Source organism: Copadichromis virginalis, linkage group LG6 (assembly GCF_057382275.1).
Source record: "Copadichromis virginalis isolate Kocher_CV1m ecotype Utaka linkage group LG6, C_Virginalis_male_GT1.1, whole genome shotgun sequence".
Classification (NCBI taxonomy): domain Eukaryota; kingdom Metazoa; phylum Chordata; class Actinopteri; order Cichliformes; family Cichlidae; genus Copadichromis; species Copadichromis virginalis.
Genome location: NC_140623.1, coordinates 11,708,401 through 11,731,114, shown reverse-complemented (window position 1 = coordinate 11,731,114; position 22,714 = coordinate 11,708,401). Strand labels below are relative to the sequence as shown.

General features: G+C 41.4%; 1 protein-coding gene across 1 annotated transcript; it reads left to right on the top strand.

The window, feature by feature from the left end:
- The first annotated feature begins 9,735 nt into the window (after positions 1-9,735).
- Positions 9,736-22,096, top strand: LOC146707323 (uncharacterized). The gene is made up of 9 exons (XM_085458642.1): positions 9,736-9,790; positions 9,989-10,294; positions 10,369-10,602; positions 10,699-10,803; positions 10,948-11,160; positions 11,246-11,587; positions 21,025-21,361; positions 21,453-21,510; positions 21,624-22,096. The coding sequence occupies exons 1-9, from the start codon at positions 9,736-9,738 to the stop codon at positions 21,861-21,863; spliced, it is 1,890 nt and encodes a 629-aa protein (XP_085314768.1). The 3' UTR covers positions 21,864-22,096.
- Positions 22,097-22,714: the final 618 nt, after the last annotated feature.

Below are 22,714 nucleotides of genomic sequence, written 5' to 3'. Positions count from 1 at the left end.
TTATCTCTAAGACCAGTTATGTTTAAAGTGTGATGTGAAATGTTTTACCCATTCACTGATTTGTTTATTTTATGCAACCGAAAAAAGAAGACTTCCAGTCAGTCTCCAAGAGGAGAAATGTCAGAATCAGTGCAGCAGGTACGAAATAAGATTCAAATAATTCTGCTGTGTTAGTAAAACATCCCCTCATCTTTCCTTTTTTCCTCACACGATCATTTATTCTGGAAAAAAGCTTAAACTTATTATATGTCTGCCTTTTTCTGAGTAACCAACTGTAGCATTCTTTTCAGTGTCCCTACCTACACCCGATGTTCATGTTCATCATTGTATCAAATAAGTCAGATATACATCAGCAATCCTTACCACACATTACATTAATATCATCTTCAACTAGATTTGTAATTGATTGGACATTGAACAGTCGTGATGTTTACCACTGACAGGAAAAATAATTTTTGAGTTCATTGCCATTTTTGTCCCGTCTGTTTCTCATTGTTATATCATGACCTCTGACCTTAATTGACACAATTGAGACCTGAAGTTCTTTAGAGGTTGTTTTTTGGGGGGGTTAGGTCTCTTAACTTGTTTCAGTTTGTCAGACAGGTTCTATTTGAGAATCTCAGTGACAGTGCAGTACAGTGACAATGTAACAAACAACAAACAACCAGCTATGAGTTATTGATGCAGTTTGATATAAATTTATAAGAACTGTCTCGTCTCCTCAGATGAACGTTGACTCCATGTATGAAAACATCTCAGCTCAGTCAGCAGAGCTGGATGATCATCACTACAGCAGACTGGACTTCAGTGAGAACCACACAGCTGACCTCTACTCCACCATTGAGCCACTGTATGCTCAATAAAGAAACGTTTGTTACCATGATGATTTCAACTCCAGTGATATTACTTTACCATCACAGCAGAGAAACTTAAAAAGAAAGAAAAGAATCAAAGTGTTGCAATGGTCCAGTCCAGTCTTTCCAGCCCTTAGGGGTGGCTGTAGCTCAGGTGGCAGAGCAGGTCAGCCACTAATCAGAAGGTCGGTGGTTCGATCCCAGGCTGCATCCTGGCTGCATGCCAAATGTCCTTGGGCAAGATACTAACCCCGTGTTTGCCTACTGGTGGTGGTCAGAGGGCCCGGTGGCGCCTGTGTCCGGCAGCCTCGCCTCTGTCAGTGCGCCCCAGGGCAGCTGTGGCTACAATGTAGCTTGCTATCGCCAGTGTGTGTGTGTGTGTGTGTGTGTGTGTGTGTGTGTGTGAATGGGTGAATGACTGAATGTAGTGTAAAGTGCTTTGGGGTCCTATGGACTAGAAAAGCGCTATACAAATGCAGGCCATTTACAAAATGCCTGATGGAAAAACTGTGTTGAGTCATTAAGAGGGATGTGCATAAAAACATGTCTGCAAACTGAAGCAATGCTGTAAAGAAGGGTTGGCCAAAATTCCTCTGCGATGATGCAGTTCCTTATAGGAACTGAAACTAAGATATTTAAAGACTTAGCAGCTCTTGAACTTGAGACACTCTGTCTCTGTCAGGCTCTCTCACACCAAATAAGAGGAAGCCTCAAAACTTTGTCAGATTTAGCTTCATATAAAGGCAAGCAAACCAGTAAATTGTCTGAAATCAGGCGTACTAAAATCCAGGAACTTTTCACTGGACACAAATAAATGTGTTCAGTTCTAATAAATGTTCTATTTTAGGTATTATCACTTTGTACATTATTGTGGATGGAACAGAAGGTAAAAATCTTGATCCCAGACTCAGAGGACTCAGAACTGGTTCATCATCACCATCATCTCAGCTGCACCTAATATATTCTTGATGGTCTGGTTGTATTAAAGGTTCTTTTTATTGCGCAGCTTAAGGGAAAATTTCAGTGACTTGGATGCCTTTTGAAACTGCTGGAGTGAGAATGAGGAACGAGACAAAAAGAAAAGAGAAGGAATGCAACAGTCAAATGATGATGTCACAGTCAGTATACATTTCCTCTGTACTCACAAATCACAGAAGAATAAGCTGTATAAAATCTGTATTAATTTATTTTTTAAACTTCCTGGTGACCTTGACTTTGAGGTAAAGCTCACACCTTGACCAGTTACCAGTAAAGAATTCAAACTCATGTTTTTCGTAGATGCACCTGCAGCTAAGTGGTAAAAGGAGCTCAAAGCTTCACTTAAATTTATTCATGAATATCTCGACTGGTTTTAGCAACACTTACTTAAGCTACGCTGCCATCTCCTGGCAAAACTGACTATCACTACCACATCAGTTGAGAGGAAGAACCGTTAAAATCATAACACAAATTTTTAAAAAGTAATGTATATTTACTAAGGTGATAATCAACATTTAAAATTCCCACCAGTAAAAGGCTGAGATTTCTTCTTTGACTCTTATGTCTTTTCTTTTCCCTTTCTTTGATTTTGTGAACTTTATGCTTCGAAGATGAAGATGAATCTTTTGAAAGATGCTCATTAAACTTTTCTGGGTTTCATCTTGTACATCTTAGCTATAAGTGATTATTAAGTAAGGTTTACGTTACTTACTCATTACATATTTAGTAAATTAATAATCTGAATTTATGCTGGATTAATTAATTAATTAATTAACTAATTAATTACTATTACTGTGGTCTCAGAGGTCCATCAGTGGATCTGCACTGATCACATCAACATCTGAGTTCAAGCAGAAAATGGTTCACTGTACACTCGGATGGTTACAAGTAAGTTCAGAGTGAGCTCTCTGTACGTGTAACGCAGAAACGGCCCTAACCAATCTGGCGCCCTAGGCAAGATTTTAGGTGGCGCCCCCCTACATCAGCAGTGTAGTGTAATGTTGTAACAAATAATATTTCTATTAAATAAGCTTTACTTTGCATTTTAATTAATGTGGGATTATTTTTTGTATTTAGAAATAATAGTACCAACTTTTTTTTTTTTCAACATTTGTGGCACTGGCGTGGCGCCCCCTGATGGACGGCGCCCTTAGCATTTGCCTATACGGCCTATGCCACGGGCCGGCCCTGGTGTAACGTACAACATGTCTGAAGAGAAAAACCCAACTTTAACCATCAATGACCTGAGAGAGAGTGATGCAAACACACTTTTACCAAGAGCTGCTCAGCAGTGAGGAAGCAGTCACATACTCCTGTGCTGTCAAAGGCTACAAAGATCTCAGAGCCTCTGAAGTCTCTGTGGGTGAGTCATGATGTTTATGGTTGCTACAAAACAAACAGAATGGGTCATACAGCAAATCATTACAATCAGGATCACTTCTTTGTTTCTAGGTTCCATCACAGCAACCTGCTTTAGTGTGACCTATGCTAAAGGGAAAATATGTTCTTACAGGCAGACATCAGTAGATGAGCCGTGCTCCATCACATATCCCAGAGGTGAAGTTTTCACAAATAAGCAAACATCTTCCACCAAACCTCTAATATATTAGTTTGATCTCATTTTTCTTCAAAAAATATAAAGCTCACATATTACCTTTATTAATACATGTATTAGCAAGCCATATTTAATTACTCCTTTTTCTTAACACCAAACACCAAAAATAAAATTACATACATTATGTCAAAGTGACTCATTAAAACTATATTTATCATCTCAGAAAGCAGAAATTACAAGAATCAACAATTTTCATTTCAAAGCTATTCAACAGACAAGTTCTCCTGTGCTGTAAAAGGCCTTGATTACCTTCTGTATACACGGTGTATATATACACACACACACACACACACACACACACACACACACTCTGTGCTAATATTTTCTTGTGCTGCTTGAATCGGCAACAAAGTTCCTTAGCTAGAAGACTCAGAAACAATCTTCTTTTGCCTGTCCGCCCTGTGCATGCCTTATACAAAATGTAGGCATTCACCACCGCCAGGTTCAGCATATTGTAGAAAACCGCTACTGGTCACCTGCGTGTTGCTGCTCTTACAGAATACATGCGTGCCATTTGGTCCAACACGTCTACACCACACTGTAAAAGAAGAGAGAGAGAGTCATGAGTATATGTTTTTTCTATAGGCCTGTATAGCACACATCAGAAAACATTGTAGCACTGATGTAAAATTATACACACATTCGCATACCTTCATGTGGTTATAGTTTCTTATTGCTTTGGGTTTCCTCTTTCTGCCGTCACTGATCGTCACATCTTAGTGCATGGAACTAAGAACACACACAGTCTTGGTTTTTTTAGGTCCATAAATTGTGAAGGAGACACCGCCACTTCTAAGCACTGAAGTGGAGAATTCCTCTCGCTGTGCAGTGTCTTTTGCAATTTGAGGAAGTTCACGGCGGACTTTATTCACCGGCACGGTGAATAAAGTCCACAAAACAACGTTACTTGGCACAAGTAACGTTGTTTTGCGCTGCAGTAGTCTGTGCGACAGCGACAGTGAAGTGAAGGAATTGTCCGTTGTGACGTTTCTCCCATCATCCAAAAACAGCTCCACTAGTTTCATGACCACGTTCTCTGCCAGCCTCTCTTCCTTCTGACGACTGGGGTCCTTTCCCAAGTAGATGCACTGCAGACATATTTGGTCTCCAGATCCGTGGCCATCCAGAACTTGATCCCAAATTTGTCTGGCTTGGTTGCGATATACTGTGTGAATGGACACCGAACCTTGGTAGGGAAAAGCTGTTCATCTATGGTCATGTGTTCTCCTGGAATGAAACTCTTAGCACAGTTCTCATTGAAGCGTGTCCAGATGTCAGAGATTGCCTCAAATTTATCTGTTTTCACCCGTTCTGCCCGCGTGTCCTTGTCATCAAATTGAAGGTGTTGCATAATTAAAATGAATCTATCTCGGGGCATTGTCTCTTTGCTTACTGGCACCAAAAATCTTTCTGACCAGCAATCTAGAATGGCACCAACGGGACACATGATTGCTCTTAGGGTCAGGGTTTTTTTTTTTTTTTTTTAATTTTTGCTATTTTTACAGGAACAGGCAGAGGAGAGAACATGTAAAGCTGGAGTGATCACACATGTCACTCATGTCATTGTATTAGCAACTTGTCATTCTGTTTTCACACATTTTTTTATAAATAAAATGGACTTGTGTTTCCATATATTGTGAATGTGACCAAAAACAAATGTGCATTACAGAGGCCATAAATGAATAGGCTGGTGTGGTGGGGCGTGGTCTGCGGTGCCGTGAAGGGAGGGCGGATGCACCTGCACGGCATCCTTAATCACGCCCGCCTAGTTAAAACACGGGGATTCAGGGGTTTGGGTGTGTTGTGTTGAGATGTACATATCCGAATGATACTCCGTGGTCCCGCCGTGCCTTATTCTCGCCACAGCTGGTTCTCAGGAGGGTGTAGGGTCATATAAAGACAAAATTATACAGAATATATATAACATAATATAATAATATGATATATATAATATATAACTAACCAGACCAATTTGTGGTTTGCAAGGACGAGAGGACCATAGTTGGATAAATGTGTCAATTCTAGCTAACAGCAAGATCAGAAATCAGAAACACAATGAAATCAAGGAGTACCAGGGGCTTAAGGACCAACTGGAGGTAAAGTCCAAATTGTCTTAGTAGTAATAGAAGCATGAGGAGCTGCCACCCCAAATCAGGATGAGTGGCTTCAGCAGATTCCAGGCAGAACATCAAGGGTCTCTGTACAGAAGCGTGCAGTTCTAGGAGCAGTAATGGAAGATACTGCATAGAACAATATACATACACAATACATATGAAGTATTGAAGCTGTTATTTATGTTTTACTGTAAAATTCACTGAAGGCTCTGACTACTTGAAAGTAGACCATGATTTGTTAAAAATTACCTGTAAAAATTCAAATTGTTACGATTTGTTCGAGAAGTGAAACTGATAACCTTAATAAAGAAAAGAAAAACAAAGGCAATAAAGTCTGAAGCCTGAGCGTTTGGCTTACAGGGATCATTTGTATATATGTTAAATTTATTTTTCCAAACTTTGGGCATCCACCACTGTAACTGTATGCAAATGACAGAAAACAAATACAAGTAAAATTGGGTCCTTTTACGTTGTGGGGCCCAATTATTTAAACAAAAATAAAGATCAACCATTTTTTTTTAAATCTGCAACATAAGATAGTGAAATAACTACAGATATTTATACCTAACTTATCTTGTCTGTGAACTTGAAAAGAAGTAGGCAGAGAACAATAGAAAATGTTGCTGAGATGAAGAGTTATAATGGTGTCCTCTGGTGGACATGGCCTGAACTGCTAACCAACTTCAAGAAGTCACCCAAAATTGTCTGGATTTATCTTAAAGTTGACACAGCAACAAGTAAAGTACTTATTTTATAAAAGTAATACATGATATATATGACTTTTATATGTTAATTATTTATATATGATAGTGTTTCATGCAGCGCAGTAAGACCAAAAAACAAAAACAAAAACAGAGTGTATTTAAAACAAAATTCTTGTCACCAGTGTTTACCTCTATGGTTCAAATCCTATTTTTCCTTCTGGGTGCGGCTAAAAAAGGCTAAAGACTGGCAGACGTTTTGACTGTGGAGCCACACTTAGCAGTGACATTAAACGAACAAGAATACGACAGGACAAGTGACAAGTTAAACCACTACAGGGCTGCAACAATAACATTAATATCACCTCTTCAAAGCCAGAATACAATTCAATCAGACAACTCAAACACTGGTTGCATATGGTTACCCTTAAAGAAAGTAACTAGAGACAGGCTACATAATCATATATATATATATATATATATATATAAAAAAAACACCCAGCACGCCCCTGTGGGCGGTTTATCCTTCAAGCTCGGGTCCTCTACCAGAGGCCTGGGAGCTTGAGGGTCCTGCGCAGTATCTTAGCTGTTCCCAGGACTGCGCTCTTCTGGACAGAGATCTCCGATGTTGTTCCCGGGATCTGCTGGAGCCACTCGCCTAGCTTGGGAGTCACCGCACCTAGTGCTCCGATTACCACGGGGACCACCGTTACCTTCACCCTCCACATCCTCTCGAGCTCTTCTCTGAGCCCTTGGTATTTCTCCAGCTTCTCGTGTTCCTTCTTCCTGATATTGCTGTCATTCGGAATCGCTACATCGATCACTACGGCCATCTTCTTCTGTTTGTCTACCACCACTATGTCCGGTTGGTTAGCCACCACCATTTTGTCCGTCTGTATCTGGAAGTCCCACAGGATCTTAGCTCGGTCATTCTCCACCACCCTTGGGGGCATCTCCCATTTTGACCTCGGGACTTCCAGGTTATACTCGGCACAGATGTTCCTGTACACTATGCCGGCCACTTGGTTATGGCGTTCCATGTATGCCTTGCCTGCTAGCATCTTGCACCCTGCTGTTATGTGCTGGATTGTCTCTGGGGCATCTTTACACAGCCTGCACCTGGGGTCTTGCCTGGTGTGATAGACCCCAGCCTCTATGGATCTTGTACTCAGAGCTTGTTCTTGTGCTGCCATGATTAGTGCCTCTGTGCTGTCTTTCAGTCCAGCTTTGTCCAGCCACTGGTAGGATTTCTGGATATCAGCCACCTCCTCTATCTGCCGGTGGTACATACCGTGCAGGGGCCTGTCCTTCCATGATGGTTCCTCGTCTCCCTCCTCTTTCTAATATATATATATATATTAATGAGATCATTAACGAAGAGAGGGAAGGTAGTCAGAACTGAGGGGATTGAACTACCAGAAGGCAACATTGCAGACATAGAGGACAGTTACAAGTACTTGGGGATCCCGCAGGCGAATGGGAACCATGAAGAGGCCACTAGAAAAGCTGCAACCACCAAGTACCTGCAGAGGGTCAGGCAAGTCCTGAGGAGTCAGCTGAATGGTAAGAACAAGATCCGGGCCATCAACACGTACGCCCTGCCCGTGATCAGGTACCCTGCTGGGGTAATAGGCTGGCCAAAGGAGGAGATAGAAGCCACTGACATAAAGACAAGAAAGCTCCTTACCATGCATGGAGGGTTTCACCCCAAGTCCAGCACCCTGAGGCTGTACGCTAAGCGGAAGGAAGGGGGCCGGGGACTGGTGAGTGTCAGCACCACAGTCCAGGATGAGACAACGAACATCCAAGAATACATTGGGAAGATGGCCCCAACTGACCGAGTGCTCAGTGAATACCTCAGGCAGCAGAAACCCAAGAAAGAGGAGGGAGACGAGGAACCATCATGGAAGGACAGGCCCCTGCACGGTATGTACCACCGGCAGATAGAGGAGGTGGCTGATATCCAGAAATCCTACCAGTGGCTGGACAAAGCTGGACTGAAAGACAGCACAGAGGCACTAATCATGGCAGCACAAGAACAAGCTCTGAGCACAAGATCCATAGAGGCTGGGGTCTATCACACCAGGCAAGACCCCAGGTGCAGGCTGTGTAAAGATGCCCCAGAGACAATCCAGCACATAACAGCAGGGTGCAAGATGCTAGCAGGCAAGGCATACATGGAACGCCATAACCAAGTGGCCGGCATAGTGTACAGGAACATCTGTGCCGAGTATAACCTGGAAGTCCCGAGGTCAAAATGGGAGATGCCCCCAAGGGTGGTGGAGAATGACCGAGCTAAGATCCTGTGGGACTTCCAGATACAGACGGACAAAATGGTGGTGGCTAACCAACCGGACATAGTGGTGGTAGACAAACAGAAGAAGATGGCCGTAGTGATCGATGTAGTGGTTCGGAATGACAGCAATATCAGGAAGAAGGAACACGAGAAGCTGGAGAAATACCAAGGGCTCAGAGAAGAGCTCGAGAGGATGTGGAGGGTGAAGGTAACGGTGGTCCCCGTGGTAATCGGAGCACTAGGTGCGGTGACTCCCAAGCTAGGCGAGTGGCTCCAGCAGATCCCGGGAACAACATCGGAGATCTCTGTCCAGAAGAGCGCAGTCCTGGGAACAGCTAAGATACTGCGCAGGACCCTCAAGCTCCCAGGCCTCTGGTAGAGGACCCGAGCTTGAAGGATAAACCGCCCGCAGGGGCGTGCTGGGTGTTTTTATATATAATATACATGAATCCTGATATAAGAACAGGAGTAACTTTACTTATGAACGACAGGATGAGTTAATACTGTATGATTCATAGATCACGACTTTCAGGTCCAATTAGTTACAGAATATTATTGTGTGATTAACGATAGGAAAGTGAAAATGAGTTTCTGTTAAAAGTGCTTCATAAATAAATGTTTATAGAAATGGAAAATACAATTCAGTCTGAGAGTTCAAACACATTTCAGATATTTTTAATCAATTGTTCCCCATAGCTCATTGTTTCATATTTTTTAAAACAAAATATAGTCACAGTAGATTAAAGTCTGAATCACTCCAGCTGTGTTTATTACAAATTGTCATACTGAGATATGCTCAGCAGTTTATCACCTCCACACCTTTCTGTTCAACAACTTATATTTAATAAACTGAATATTTAATGCATTCAAAACACAACTGCATGCAGCAAGTAAATAAATTAAAAGCATTATTATTGAGGAATTGAACTGATGTAGATTAAAATAATATTTATGCTACAACAAAGCATTTAAGGATGCAAACGATTCAAAGGAAGAGGAAGCAAGTTTACTTTTAGTTTCAAAGATGCAAGATATGTGAAACCAAAGAATATGAACCAGCAGCCCACCCCTCGCTCTGATAAAGAGTACTGCTTAGTTTGTCTGATGACTCACTTTGTATCTTTTGGTTTGAGCTTTTACTGTCAGCTTTACGCTCAAAGTCTGGACTAAAACAACAATGGAGTTGAGAGATGCTGGTCGTCTGCTTGTGGGTCTCATCTTTTACATTTCAGGTATCAGAGATTATTTATGAGTTCTTATGTAAAAATCGTTAGTTAATATTAACTTAAGAAAAAGATCTTGTAATATTTACAGATGAGGAATTTTAGTTTAGATTAGTTTCTAATGTAAAGTACTGAAAATTATTAAGTAATTAATAACAAAGACATATTAATAAGATAAAAACATTTATTAACTCCCTTCTGTTAAAGGTGTTAATGGAAGAGAAACCAGGATCTGTGCTTTCAAAGGTTCATCAGTGGATCTGCACTGCTCACATCAACATCTGACTTCAAGCAGAAAATGGTTCACTATAGACTGGGATGGTTACAAGTTTGTTCAGAGTGAGCTCTCTGTGGATGGACAACGTGTAACATACAACATGTCTGAAGAGAAAATCCCAACTTTAACCATCAATGATCTAAGAGAGAGTGATGCAAATGCTTACTGCTGTATGAAGACTGCAGACAGTCCAGGAAACTGTTGGCTAAACAGAATTACTCTCCAAGTAGTTACAGGTACAGTGACTTTTACTTATTACTTACTTTCCAAATGACATCATTGTATAAGTTGTTCTCCATCATCCTCTCAGAGCTGCAGGTAAAGGTGATTCCTGCCACAGAGGGACAGACAGTAACACTGATGTGCAGCAGCAGCTGTCCTCTGACTGAAAAGCCTGCAGCCTACATCTGGTACAAGAACAGAGAGTTTCTCTATGAGGACTGGTCTCCCTGGTACCAAGAGCTGCTCAGCAGTGAGGAAGCAGTCACATACTCCTGTGCTGTCAAAGGCTACGAGGATCTCAGAGCCCCTCAAGTCTCTGTGGGTGAGTCATGATGTTTATAGTCCCTACAAACCCTTCAGCAAAAAACTGTAAAAATAACCTCAGTAAAAATATTAAATCTCATTTCTTTTTGTCCAGATTCCATCACACAGACATGCTTCAGTGTCACTTATGCTTATGGAAACATGTGTTCTTATAATCAGACATCAGTGGATGAGCCGTGCTCCATCACATACCCTAGAGGTGAAGTTTCCACAAACAAATTGTATAAACACTTCTCCAAACCTTTATATCATATTCGTTTAAACTGCACAATTATGTGACTTAAATGAGCCGCATGATTATATCTAAATAGTGACGAGAAGTGTATTTATCTTCGATCGACAGAGGTTTATGTTCAGAGAGCTTCTTCCACCTTGGGATTTGTCACACTGACCTGTAACAACAGCTGTAATCTGACTGACCATCAAGCTGTCTACATGTGGTATCACAACAAAATAAACTATCATGAGAATCAACATTTTTCAACTCATAACTCTTCAACAGACACATTCTCTTGTGGAGTTAAAGGTCACACACATCTTCAATCTAAAAAAGTTTGTAAGTGTCAAATCTGTTTTTCTTTTCAACTAATAATGAAACACAGACCAATCAAACAACATTAAATCTTCCATCTATATGTCAGGTGTTCAGGATAAAAACTGCTGGAGAGTGAATTATGTCAGCAGGAGAATCTGTGCTCTGGAAGGATCTTCAGTGAACATCACAAGTGAATACTCACATCCTGATAACATGAAGCCAGAGTTTAAATGTTGGAGTAAAAAATGGAGAAAAGATAAAGTGGAAGTTGAAGAGCTGATTGAGGCTGCAGGTGGTGTGGAGTATCAGGACAACATGAAGAACCAACACATCCTGACCATCAACAACCTGAAGAAGAATGACTCAGGAGGATACACATTCAGATTCAACAAAGATCATGAAGGATGGACACAGTCTGATCTGCCTGGAGTCTTTTTGATTGTCACAGGTAAATCTAAACTCCTCAGTCAGCAGACTTTACTCATTAATATTTCAATATGAGCAGTAGCGCTAGAACTATTCAGATCTTTCTCGGTTATATAACAATGTTAAAATATTCCCTTACAATGAAAAGTTTGTTCTTAATTAAAAGCATGTAAATGCTATGAAAGATAACTATAGTTAAAATATCAAAAGTAAAAACTGGCATTTTGCTTGATTTAATATAATAGTTTTAAAATTATATACAAATGAGTTTTTCGACAAAGAAATAATTTTTGTAACAACTTTCATCTTCAATTGAGGCATTTTAATAAAAGAATTACTTAAACGGTTCAGGAAATACAATCATATTTATACGGTCCCCCATTTTCAGAGGCTCAAAAGGGAACTGGATATCTGATAGCAAGATACATTAAGCAAAGAAAGATCCGGAGTTTATTTCAAGTATTTCATGTTTATTTACTAAAATGTTCTGGAAAAATGAAATATTTGGACAAATGAATCAAGATTCATTTGTACCAGAATGATGGCCAAATGCCTCAAATGCAATAGTGTTTCACAGTCCCACTGGATAAGGTATCATGGGCTGGTTGTGTTGTGCCCTTAAACAGGGGAAATAGTGAGGAGAGGTGAAAGAACGGCACAGACACGCAGCTCTCACTCTCACTCGTCTGTATTGAGTTTCAGAAGCAATACAACCAAAACAATATTCTTATGGATGCACTCAGTCTCAGGACAACTGTATCCAAACTAAGTCACTATTGTTCGCTGCATTAGCTGATGAGAATACTTTAGATAACATGAACTGTAGCATTAGACAAAAACATCTTTTTAACTCGCACATGTTAGCTGACACAGTCACTAACTTTCCACAGCAATGAAATAATACTTTAAGTACTGCATGTCTTTCAGTAGTTAACTTATACAGATAGTAACAGAAAAATCTTCACACAATATGGCGGAATAATAGCGAAAACTAGCATACGCAGCAACAGAGATTAACTGGAACTTCTCAGCAAAATAGTCCGCAATTCACATCTTCCGCTACAATGAACAATGATAACAATGTAATAATCAACAGTAACACACATTTATATAGATTTGTGCATGACAGTTACCTTAAACAGGGGAAATAGTGAGGAGAGGTGAAAGAAAGGCACAGACACCAGCTCTCACTCTCACTCGTCTGTATTGAGTGAAGGAGGAAGCGCGCGAACCCACCTACTGGAGCCCTGAGGCATTAACAATGGATCGATGCACAATCAACCCAGGCAAAACTTTCACTACTTATCTCCCTCTATATTCCCACTGCATATTCTATTCGAAAACAGTCAAAGCAACAAATAAAACATTAATAAGGGCATGACATGAAATGTAAGGAACAGAGATGTACAACTTCAAAACTAATCAAATTTATGATCCACCACATACTCCCCCTCAGAATAGATGTTGTCCTCAACATCCAAATGTTTAACATTTAGCACAAACGTGGAGTTATGACCATTAATATCGCCAAAACCACATACAATAAACCATTGCATACTATAACTGTTTCTTGTACCTTATATGTACTCTACAAAAATAGTTTCACAAGCTGGAACTCTTTTCATACATTCTTTAGTGTGGGTTATTACCCAAAGTCTTTCAGTGTTCTCATACAGTCTGTATGAATTACAGTGTCCATGCAGTTACATTAACACAGTCTGCTGCTGGCTTGTGAACAAAGTCCTTTTAGTGCAGCTTGTCAAAGCAGTCACTCTCTCCTTTGACAAATGTCCATGAGAGTGATACAAGTGGCCGTAGCCATGTGGTGTGCTTTGGATGTGTCTGTTAAGCTGCAAGCACAATATGAATCAGTTCAATGTCCAAAAGTCATGGAACCATGAAGTGTGTATGATGTGATGGTGTTCTCAGGTTATAACAAGCTGGTGAACCAAGCCGATCATATGTGAAGATCTTTGGTGGCTTGCGCTCTCTACTCGGTCGCTGATGCTCTTGCTCACAGGTCCTGCTGTGTTTGTCTGGAACAGGTGCAGGAACAGGTTCCTCCACTGATGGTTCCTCTACATAATTTTCCTCTTGGTCGGGTGGTTGTTCACATTGGTTCAGTACTTCATGTTCATTCTCTGTCTCAGATGACATGTTTTCCACTGTTTGAAGGTGTTTGGCTGGTTCATCAGTGCTCATAGGATTCAGTGTCTCAGGATAAAGTGGCTCAAATGGCTGCTGAGATGACACTGGATAGTACTCATCATCGTCATCCTCTTCCTCAGCTTGTTCCACTTCCTCACTTGTCTCCACGGCTCTTTTCCTTGTTCGTGGTCGCACTTCAGTTTCAACAGGCAGATGGTCACATGGCAGAAGAAGATTGCGATGCAATATCCTTGATCTCCCTTTTGCTTTCTCAGGTCTGAGTTCATAAACTGGGATATCTCTGCTGACCTGACGAACGACTGTGTGAACCACATCATCCCAGTGGTTCCTCAGCTTGCCTGGACCTCCTCGAGGTGTCATGTTCCTTATTAAAACACGATCACCTGGCTGTAATACTGAGCTCTTCACCTTGCTGTCATAATGTCTTTTACTTCTTACAGCTGCTTTATGAGCATTTTCTCTCATGATCTCATATGCTTCTTCCATGCCTTGTTTCCATTTTACCATGTAGTCATGATGATTGCCATCTCCTTGTTCTGAGGTCAAGCTGAACAGCATGTCGATTGGCAATCGTGGGGAGCGTCCGTATAACAAGTAAAAAGGGGAAAATCCAGTTACCTCGCTGCGGGTACAATTATAGGCATAAATCAGTTTGTTAAGCGAGTTCTTCCAGTTAGTTTTCTGACTCTCTGAGAGTGTTTTCAGCATCTGGAGTAGTGTCCTATTAAACCGCTCCACTTGTCCATTCCCTTGGGGATGGTAGGGAGTAGTCCTGGACCCAGCAACTCCACAGTAGTTTTTCAGTTGTGCAAACAGATGATTTTCAAATTCAGCACCTTGATCATGATGTATTCGTGCTGGAAAGCCAAATCTTAAAGCATAGTCATTAAAGATTTTGTCTGCAGCCGTTTTACCTGATTTGGAAGTTGTGGCATACGCTTGGGCGAAGCGTGTGAAATGGTCAATGACTACAAGGATGTATTCATAACCCCCTTTGCACTTGTCAAGGTGCAGGAAATCAATTGAGACAAGTTCAAATGGGTGAGTAGTGACAATATTAGTCAGTGGTGCCCTGCTCTCATGACACGGCTTCTTCTGTTTTATGCAAACACACCTTCTGGTCACATAATCCTCTACTTCCCGTTGCATATAGGGCCAGTAAACCTGGTCCCGTATCAGTGACAATGTTCTCTCTACACCTTGATGGCCCATTTCATCATGTAGCTCCTTTAGTACAGTACTTTTGTGTATTTCTGGTAAGACCAACGGTTTTCTGTTTGCTGCTTTTCTGTGCAAGATCCCATTCTCATCCATCTCCAATTTGTCCCACTCCCTCAGGAGACATATGACCTGTGGGCTGAGTTTTCTTAGTTCTGAACGTGATGGTTTTTCCTGTGTTAGTTTACACTGAGTTACAGGTCCAATAGTCGGATCACTTCTCTGGTCCTGTTTGATCTGGCCTTTTGTCAGTGGAATGATGGAAACATCTGTGGCCATGGCTGAACACCTGACTGAGACACCCATGGACCATGACACATTGGAGTCATCCTGCCTTTCCACTGCCTGTGTGGTTGCTCCAATTACATCGTATGCCATTTCCTCTGTGCATTCATTCATAAACGTTTCCATGTCTACCGGCATCCTGGAGAGGCTGTCTGCATCCACATTTTCTTTACCAGGGCGATATTTAATTGTGAAGTGAAAATCTGCCAGTTCTGCTACCCATCGACACCCTGTTGCATTCAGTTTGGCAGTGGACAGTACATAGGTAAGTGGATTATTGTCGATGTACACGGTAAAGAATGGTGCATAATATAGGTAATCACGGAATTTTTCTGTGATAGCCCACTTGAGAGCAAGAAACTCTAACTTGCCTGAATGCAGATGGTAATTCTTCTCAGCTGCAGTTAAAGTGCGGGAACCATAAGCAATCACACGAAGCTTTCCATTCTGCTTTTGGTACAACACAGCACCTAATCCCTGGTTTGACGCATCAGTGTGAAGGGTGAATGGCTGTGAAAATTCTGGAAAGCCTAGAACAGGGGGCTGAGTTAGACAGTCTATCAGCTGCTCTAGTGCTAACTGGTGCATGTCGGTCCACTCAATAGGTGTACTCGAAGGGACACTACACCTGTTTCGCTTTGTTTGCCACTTTAATCTTGTGTTTCGCTGGGTTTCAGCATCTGCAGGTCCCTTGAGCAAGTCATACAGAGGATTTGCAATTCTGGCAAAATCCTTGATGTATTGTCTGTAATAACTTAGTAGGCCCAACATTGCTCTTAGTTCACCAACAGTACCTGGCCGTTTGTTTTTCAAAGCTGTTACAGCAGCAGTTTCTGCGGAGTCTATCCTGCTTCCCTCTGCTGACACAATCCTGCCAAGGTACCTCACTTCTGTCCTAAACAGGTCACACTTCCTTGGTTTGAGTTTGATTCCGTACTCCCTGAGTCGGCGCAGCACTTTCCTGACATCCTCAACATGATCCTCAAACGTTCTGCTAAAGACAAGGACATCATCGAGGTAAGGCACACATATTTCATCCCTTAGCCCTTCTAAGCACTCCTCCATGCAGCGTTGAAATGCTGCCGGAGCGTTCATCAGTCCAAATGGGATTCTGACCCACTCATACAGGCCCCAGGGGGTCACAAAAGCTGTTAGGTGTTTACTGTCTTTGCCCATGAACCCCTGGTGGTATGCTTTACCCTGGTCCAGTAGAGAAAAGAGAGTGTTGCCACCTAGGTTGTCCATGATGTCTTGTACTCTGGGAATGGGGTGGCGGTCTGGGTGAGTCTTCCTATTCAGTTCTCGGTAGTCAATACACAAGCACAGTGTACCGTCTTTTTTTCTTACACAGACTACCGGAGAGGAGTAAGATGAGTTAGATTTTTCCACCCACCCCTGAGCTATTAGGTCCTGTAGGTAGTTTTTCATTTCCTGATACAAGGGTTTTGGTACAGAGAGATAAGTCCGTGCGACTGGCTCATTATCTTTCAACGAAATGTTCATTTGCAAGTTTTCAACACAGCCTATGTCATCATCAGATTTAGAGAATGACTCTGACTCTTCTCTTAACATCTGACTAACAGCTTGTCTCTGGTGGTCATTCAGGTGAGTCAAGTCGACAGGTGGGTCCCATTGTTCACTTTTAGGTGTGTTCTCACCTGAGCTCTTAGCTTGGATGGGACGGACTGATGCAGTAGGGAGGCAGTCAGTTTTGAATACATTAGCAGGATATATTGATGCAACAGACTGCACAGTTCCAATAACAGTCCTACTTGGCAGTATGATGTCATGGCTAGTGGGATTTTGTACACTAATGACAATTTTTGGTGTCATACCAGTCTTTACTAAAACAAGGGTATCACAGAACTCGAGTCCTTCAGGCCACTGTGGGTTCTCATGAGGCTCGAAGATCAGGGTTCTATCTTCTTTGAAAGGTGGGGCTTGCACTCGACACTCGATTTGGATGGAGCTGTGTTTAGGCACTTCAACTCTCTCATTTGTTGTTCTTACACTGTGCTCACATGGCTGTCCCACTGTCACTGCATTAACAAAAGCTCTTGCGCTACTCTTTCTGAGGTGAGGAAAAGCTACTTTTACTGTTTTCATGAGTTTCTCTTTATTCTTAGTGTTTGTCTTATCCTGTACTCTGTTTGCAACTAGGTGTGAAATCACATTGAAGCCAATTATGGGGCATGACTGTTGGTTGCCTTTTAACACTAACACAGGTATTAGCAGATCTTTATCATTAGCAGCAAGTCTGAAGCTTACCTCGAGCCAACCAATATATGGTATTTCCGTCCCATTGGCTGCTTCAAGTTGCAGTGGTTCAAGTGGGTCTACTAGTTCTGCTATATCTCTTAGTTGGACATCAGGCAAATGGGTCTGTTTCCAGGCTGCATCTACAGCACAAATTTGTGAACCTGTGTCCCAAAGTGCCTGGATTCTTTGGTTGTGCAGAAAGCACTGAATGAGACATTTCTCTCCTACAAGCTCTTTTACAGTAGGCATCTTCACTGGATTACTTCTTTTCCTACACTTTGGTTTGCAACTTGACTGTGTTTCCTGTTTCTTAATAGATGAACATGTATGTGGCTTACAGTACCTTCTGTGCACAGACCAGTGTGTCTCTTGACAGTCTTTTGAGCAGTACAATGTTATTTTATAAACAGAACAACATTTTAACTTCATACTCTCTTCCTTTCCCTCACAGTTAGCACAACATTGGGACTTTTCAATGCTGTCGGTTGCCCCATGTCCCGTGGGAGCAACCTCCCTTAGTTTAAAGGGCTCCCTTTATCTGATTTGGTCAGTCTAGGTGCTTTACAACCTGCATGGAAATGCTCACTACTCCCACACCTAAAACAATGCTGGCAATATGCCTCACCTGCCTGCACACATGCAAAACATCTGGGACGGTTACTTGGTGAGGGATAATATCGCTGTGGTGCGAATCTTTGTTGAAACTGTGCTGTCCCATGCACATGCCCAGGTCCATGTGCTGGGTGGTATTCCTGTGCTGCTGCAGGAGGGTGCTGGTGGTAAAATGGCATGCAGTTTTGTTCAGCCTTAATGGGGAAAGGCTGCTGAGGTGCTGGGGTTGTCTTTTGAATGGTTTCTCTGATTTGGGAAACTTCAGCCCTCAAGTCTTTCAGCAGCACCATGTCAGCACGCATTTCCTTTATTTCTGTTAGAAGATCAGGGGGTAGAGGGGCTGGTTTCTCTTGAGCTGTGCTTCTCTTTCCCACTGGGGAATCATTAGACTGGACAGTATTTACAGCTGTTACTCGTGATGGAGCGGCATGTTTCTTTTTGTCCTGTCTTTCCTTTTCATTTGCGACTGCAATATTTACCTTCTCGAGCAACAACTCATCTGAAGTATTTGTTTGCAGGAGGTAAGGTTGCAGGTCACTTTTAACTCTGTGGCACCTTTCTCCTGGTAATGAGACCTGAGGATTCTCCTAAGAGCAGGTAATGTGAGGTTTTCTTTTCCTTCAAGATAACTCCTTAGCTGCAAGCCTGGCGTGATAGCACGAATTACAGCATCAGTGATTTCTGATTCTGGGTAGCCTCTATTGAGCCCGCTTTCAATTTGTCTGGCCAGACTGGAGAATGTCAGCCTGTCTTTTTGCCCCGGCTCTCCTATTTGGCCTGATATCTTAAAATCTTTGCGCCACATGGAACTGTTTGGTGCTGTTGGAACAATGTTTCTCACTGGGGTGCGAGGACTTAAGGCAGGATTCATGCTATTCCTCATCAAGTCATGCATTTCACCCTCTTTTTGTTGTAAGAGCAGTCTTAATGTCTCTATCTCCTCCTGGCTACTTTCCTGGTCCTGAACAGCTGGATCCACTGTTTCATTCACACCTTGTTTTTTATCCATTTGTATGTCACTTATAATGTCCTGGACATTAAGAAGTTCTGACATACCTTCGTCCTCTCGGGTAGCCAGCTCGGTGCGTTCAAGGTGCTTAACTAAATGCGAGACTAGCTGACTGCGCGTTCTATTAATCACAAACTCTTTTCCTGGTCCTGAGATTTGAAGTACATCACATAATTTAGTCAGCTGCTCTAAAGTCAGTTGATACAATGTTCCTTTAAGCTCCAGCTGTAGCTTTTCTAATTCAGACTCCATGTTGTCAGAGGAGTTAGCACAAGCAGTCAGTTGAGAAATGATCAGACTTAGTTGGCTTTTACTGCCCCCGAGTGGCCACTTTTTCACTTCAGGATACAGATACCAACGTAGGTCTAGTGATGTCTCTGCTGCTTTACTATGCTCCTTTCTGATACCTGGGTCGTCTGGGGGGGATGATCAACGAGAGGATTTCTCTTACAGGTCAGGGATGGTCCTCGAATCAATCATCCCAGCGGTGCCTCCAAATGTTGTGCCCTTAAACAGGGGAAATAGTGAGGAGAGGTGAAAGAAAGGCACAGACACGCAGCTCTCACTCTCACTCGTCTGTATTGAGTTTCAGAAGCAATACAACCAAAACAATATTCTTATGGATGCACTCAGTCTCAGGACAACTGTATCCAAACTAAGTCACTATTGTTCGCTGCATTAGCTGATGAGAATACTTTAGATAACATGAACTGTAGCATTAGACAAAAACATCTTTTTAACTCGCACATGTTAGCTGACACAGTCACTAACTTTCCACAGCAATGAAATAATACTTTAAGTACTGCATGTCTTTCAGTAGTTAACTTATACAGATCGTAACAGAAAAATCTTCACACAATATGGCGGAGTAATAGCGAAAACTAGCATACGCAGCAACAAAGATTAACTGGAACTTCTCAGCAAAATAGTCCGCAATTCACATCTTCCGCTACAATGAACAATGATAACAATGTAATAATCAACAGTAACACACATTTATATAAATTTGTGCATGACAGTTACCTTAAACAGGGGAAATAGTGAGGAGAGGTGAAAGAAAGGCACAGACACGCAGCTCTCACTCTCACTCGTCTGTATTGAGTGAAGGAGGAAGCGTGCGAACCCACCTACTGGAGCCCTGAGGCATTAACAATGGATCGATGCACAATCAACCCAGGCAAAACTTTCACTACTTATCTCCCTCTATATTCCCACTGCATATTCTATTCGAAAACAGTCAAAGCAACAAATAAAACATTAATAAGGGCATGACATGAAATGTAAGGAACAGAGATGTACAACTTCAAAACTAATCAAATTTATGATCCACCACAGTTGCATGGCAGGCAGAGACACAAATACTCACTAACAGAGACGCACACTCAACATGAGGAACCAGCAACGTGACAAGGAACACTGGGAAGCTGGGAAAAACAAGGCACATGTGAAATAAGTCAGACTAATGACAAGGGAAGCAAAACTGAACACAACACAAGAGACTACCAAAATAAAACAGGAACATAACACTGAGACTGAAACACAAATTTAACAGGCCAAAGTAAACACAAAGATAAAACTGAGTAAATATAGGCAACAACAGAAACACAGACATAGGAGGACAGGAAAAACCTGAGAATAACTAACAACGAAATCTTAAACACACATTTAGAATGACACCCTAACCTAAGAAAATATAATATTTAAACTGAAAACTACTCAAAGTCAAATAAATGTTTTATTATTTAACTGAATATGAGGACTGGAGGGTCTGCCTGCAGTCAGGCCTCAATTAAAACTCATGTTTTGTGAGTAATTCATGTTGCGATTTGGAAGAGTTTCATGTCTTGCCTTAATACTATTATTATTACTATTATTATTATTGTTGTTGTTAAATGTTCGTCTTTCAGAGCTGAGAGTGAAGATGAGTCCTTCTGCAGTGGTGACAGAGGGTCAGAGAGTCACACTGACCTGCAGCACCAGCTGTCCTCTGACTGACAACACAAACTACATTTGGTACTTGAACAGTCGACCTCTGACCGCAAGCGAGAACCAGAACAAACATCTGATCCTAGACCCAGTCAGCAGGGAGGATGCAGGAAGCTACTCCTGTGCTGTGAAAACCAACAAAGATATCAGCTCTGCTCCAAAGACTCTCACTGTCCAAAGTATCACAGGAACATGGACAATTGGAGTTTCTGTAATAGTTCTGGTTTCAATACTTCTCCTTTTCTTCTTTTTGATTAGGTACGCAACACGGTGTTTGATTCAAAGTGACAACATTTTATCTCTGGCATGAACTCACTTATTTTTTCTGTTTATTACTTTCAATAATCAGAAAAAAGAGGACTACGAGTCAGTCTTCCACAAACGAAACATCAAACAACATAGTGGAGGTAAAGATTACTGTAGAGTTGGAAAACACATTTTCATACTGAATGATCTTTCTTACAGAGTCAAAGGAGTCAAATCTTTAAGTGAATTATGATGTATCGCTCTTTGTTCTCAGCTAAATCCTGATCCTGTGCGTGAAGACATCTTAGGTGAGCCACAGGTGGAGGATGAAGTCCTCTACAGCAAAGTCTACTTCTTTAAAAACCACACAGATCCTCTTTTGTCTACCATAGAGCCACTTCAGCCAAGAGAAGAGCAGCATGCTGATTACACTGTGGTGAAGTATAGAAATAACACGAGCTCTGATGAAGAATCTGTTGTCCTTTCAACAGAAACAGACCCCACATGGTGTTGAACAAGCCTTTTAACACATCTCTGCAACTGTCATTTAAAATTTTGTGCATCACACTTGAATCTTCATTTTACCTTTTTGCTGTGTTCGACAAAATTAGATTAGGCAGTTCGATGGGCTTCACATGTTACTCATATGAATGGAATAATTCATGATCATGTAAATATTATGCTCATGTATTTTTATTTTTATTCTATTTTAGCAGGTCACGTGCCTTTTGTCTCCCTTTTCTAACCGTGAGAGCAATTACACACAAAGAAAGGTTGTTCACTATAATCCAAGAACAAAGGGATACAACAACTGTAGTGTTTGCTGTGGGGATGACCCTTGTGTGCATGTGCTATTATAGCAGAAGACACTGAAATGCGGGAATGTCACTGCATTATAGCCTTGATTTTGTCACAGTGCAGAATATTTAAGTCCAAGTTGTTACTCTTATTTATTTCGTAACAACTGGAAACCTTGTTATGTCTTTTTCAGAACTGTACATTTAACCATTTCATTGCTGTTAGTAATTTTTATTTCATTGACGGTTTGTTCTTATATCATTATATCACTGGTGAATTTTGCCACTTAGCGCTGCCCTTTGTCACTTTTATATATGTATAAACATATGATGTGTTTTTGTGTATATATGTAAACCTTGTTGAAAATTTGGATTTACAAAGTATGACAATTACAAATACAGATATCAGTGTCACAGTATAAAGACAAATAACCTGATTTAGAAATTATTTTATTTGTGGCAACAAGCAGAGATAAAAGGCTTTTCATCTGTAAACTCCTCACCCAGCCCCCACACTTGCATGTGCATTGCTGCGATTGCAATCAGTTTCTAGCAGAGAGTCTTTTTG

Bases quoted from the DNA above. Each gene is read 5' to 3' on its own strand.
- LOC146707323 (XM_085458642.1), top strand. From the start codon at position 9,736: ATGGAGTTGAGAGATGCTGGTCGTCTGCTTGTGGGTCTCATCTTTTAC. The intron at 10,295-10,368 runs GTACAGTGACTT...TCATCCTCTCAG, and splicing joins TACTCTCCAAGTAGTTACAG to AGCTGCAGGTAAAGGTGATT. The intron at 21,362-21,452 runs GTACGCAACACG...TTCAATAATCAG, and splicing joins CTTTTCTTCTTTTTGATTAG to AAAAAAGAGGACTACGAGTC.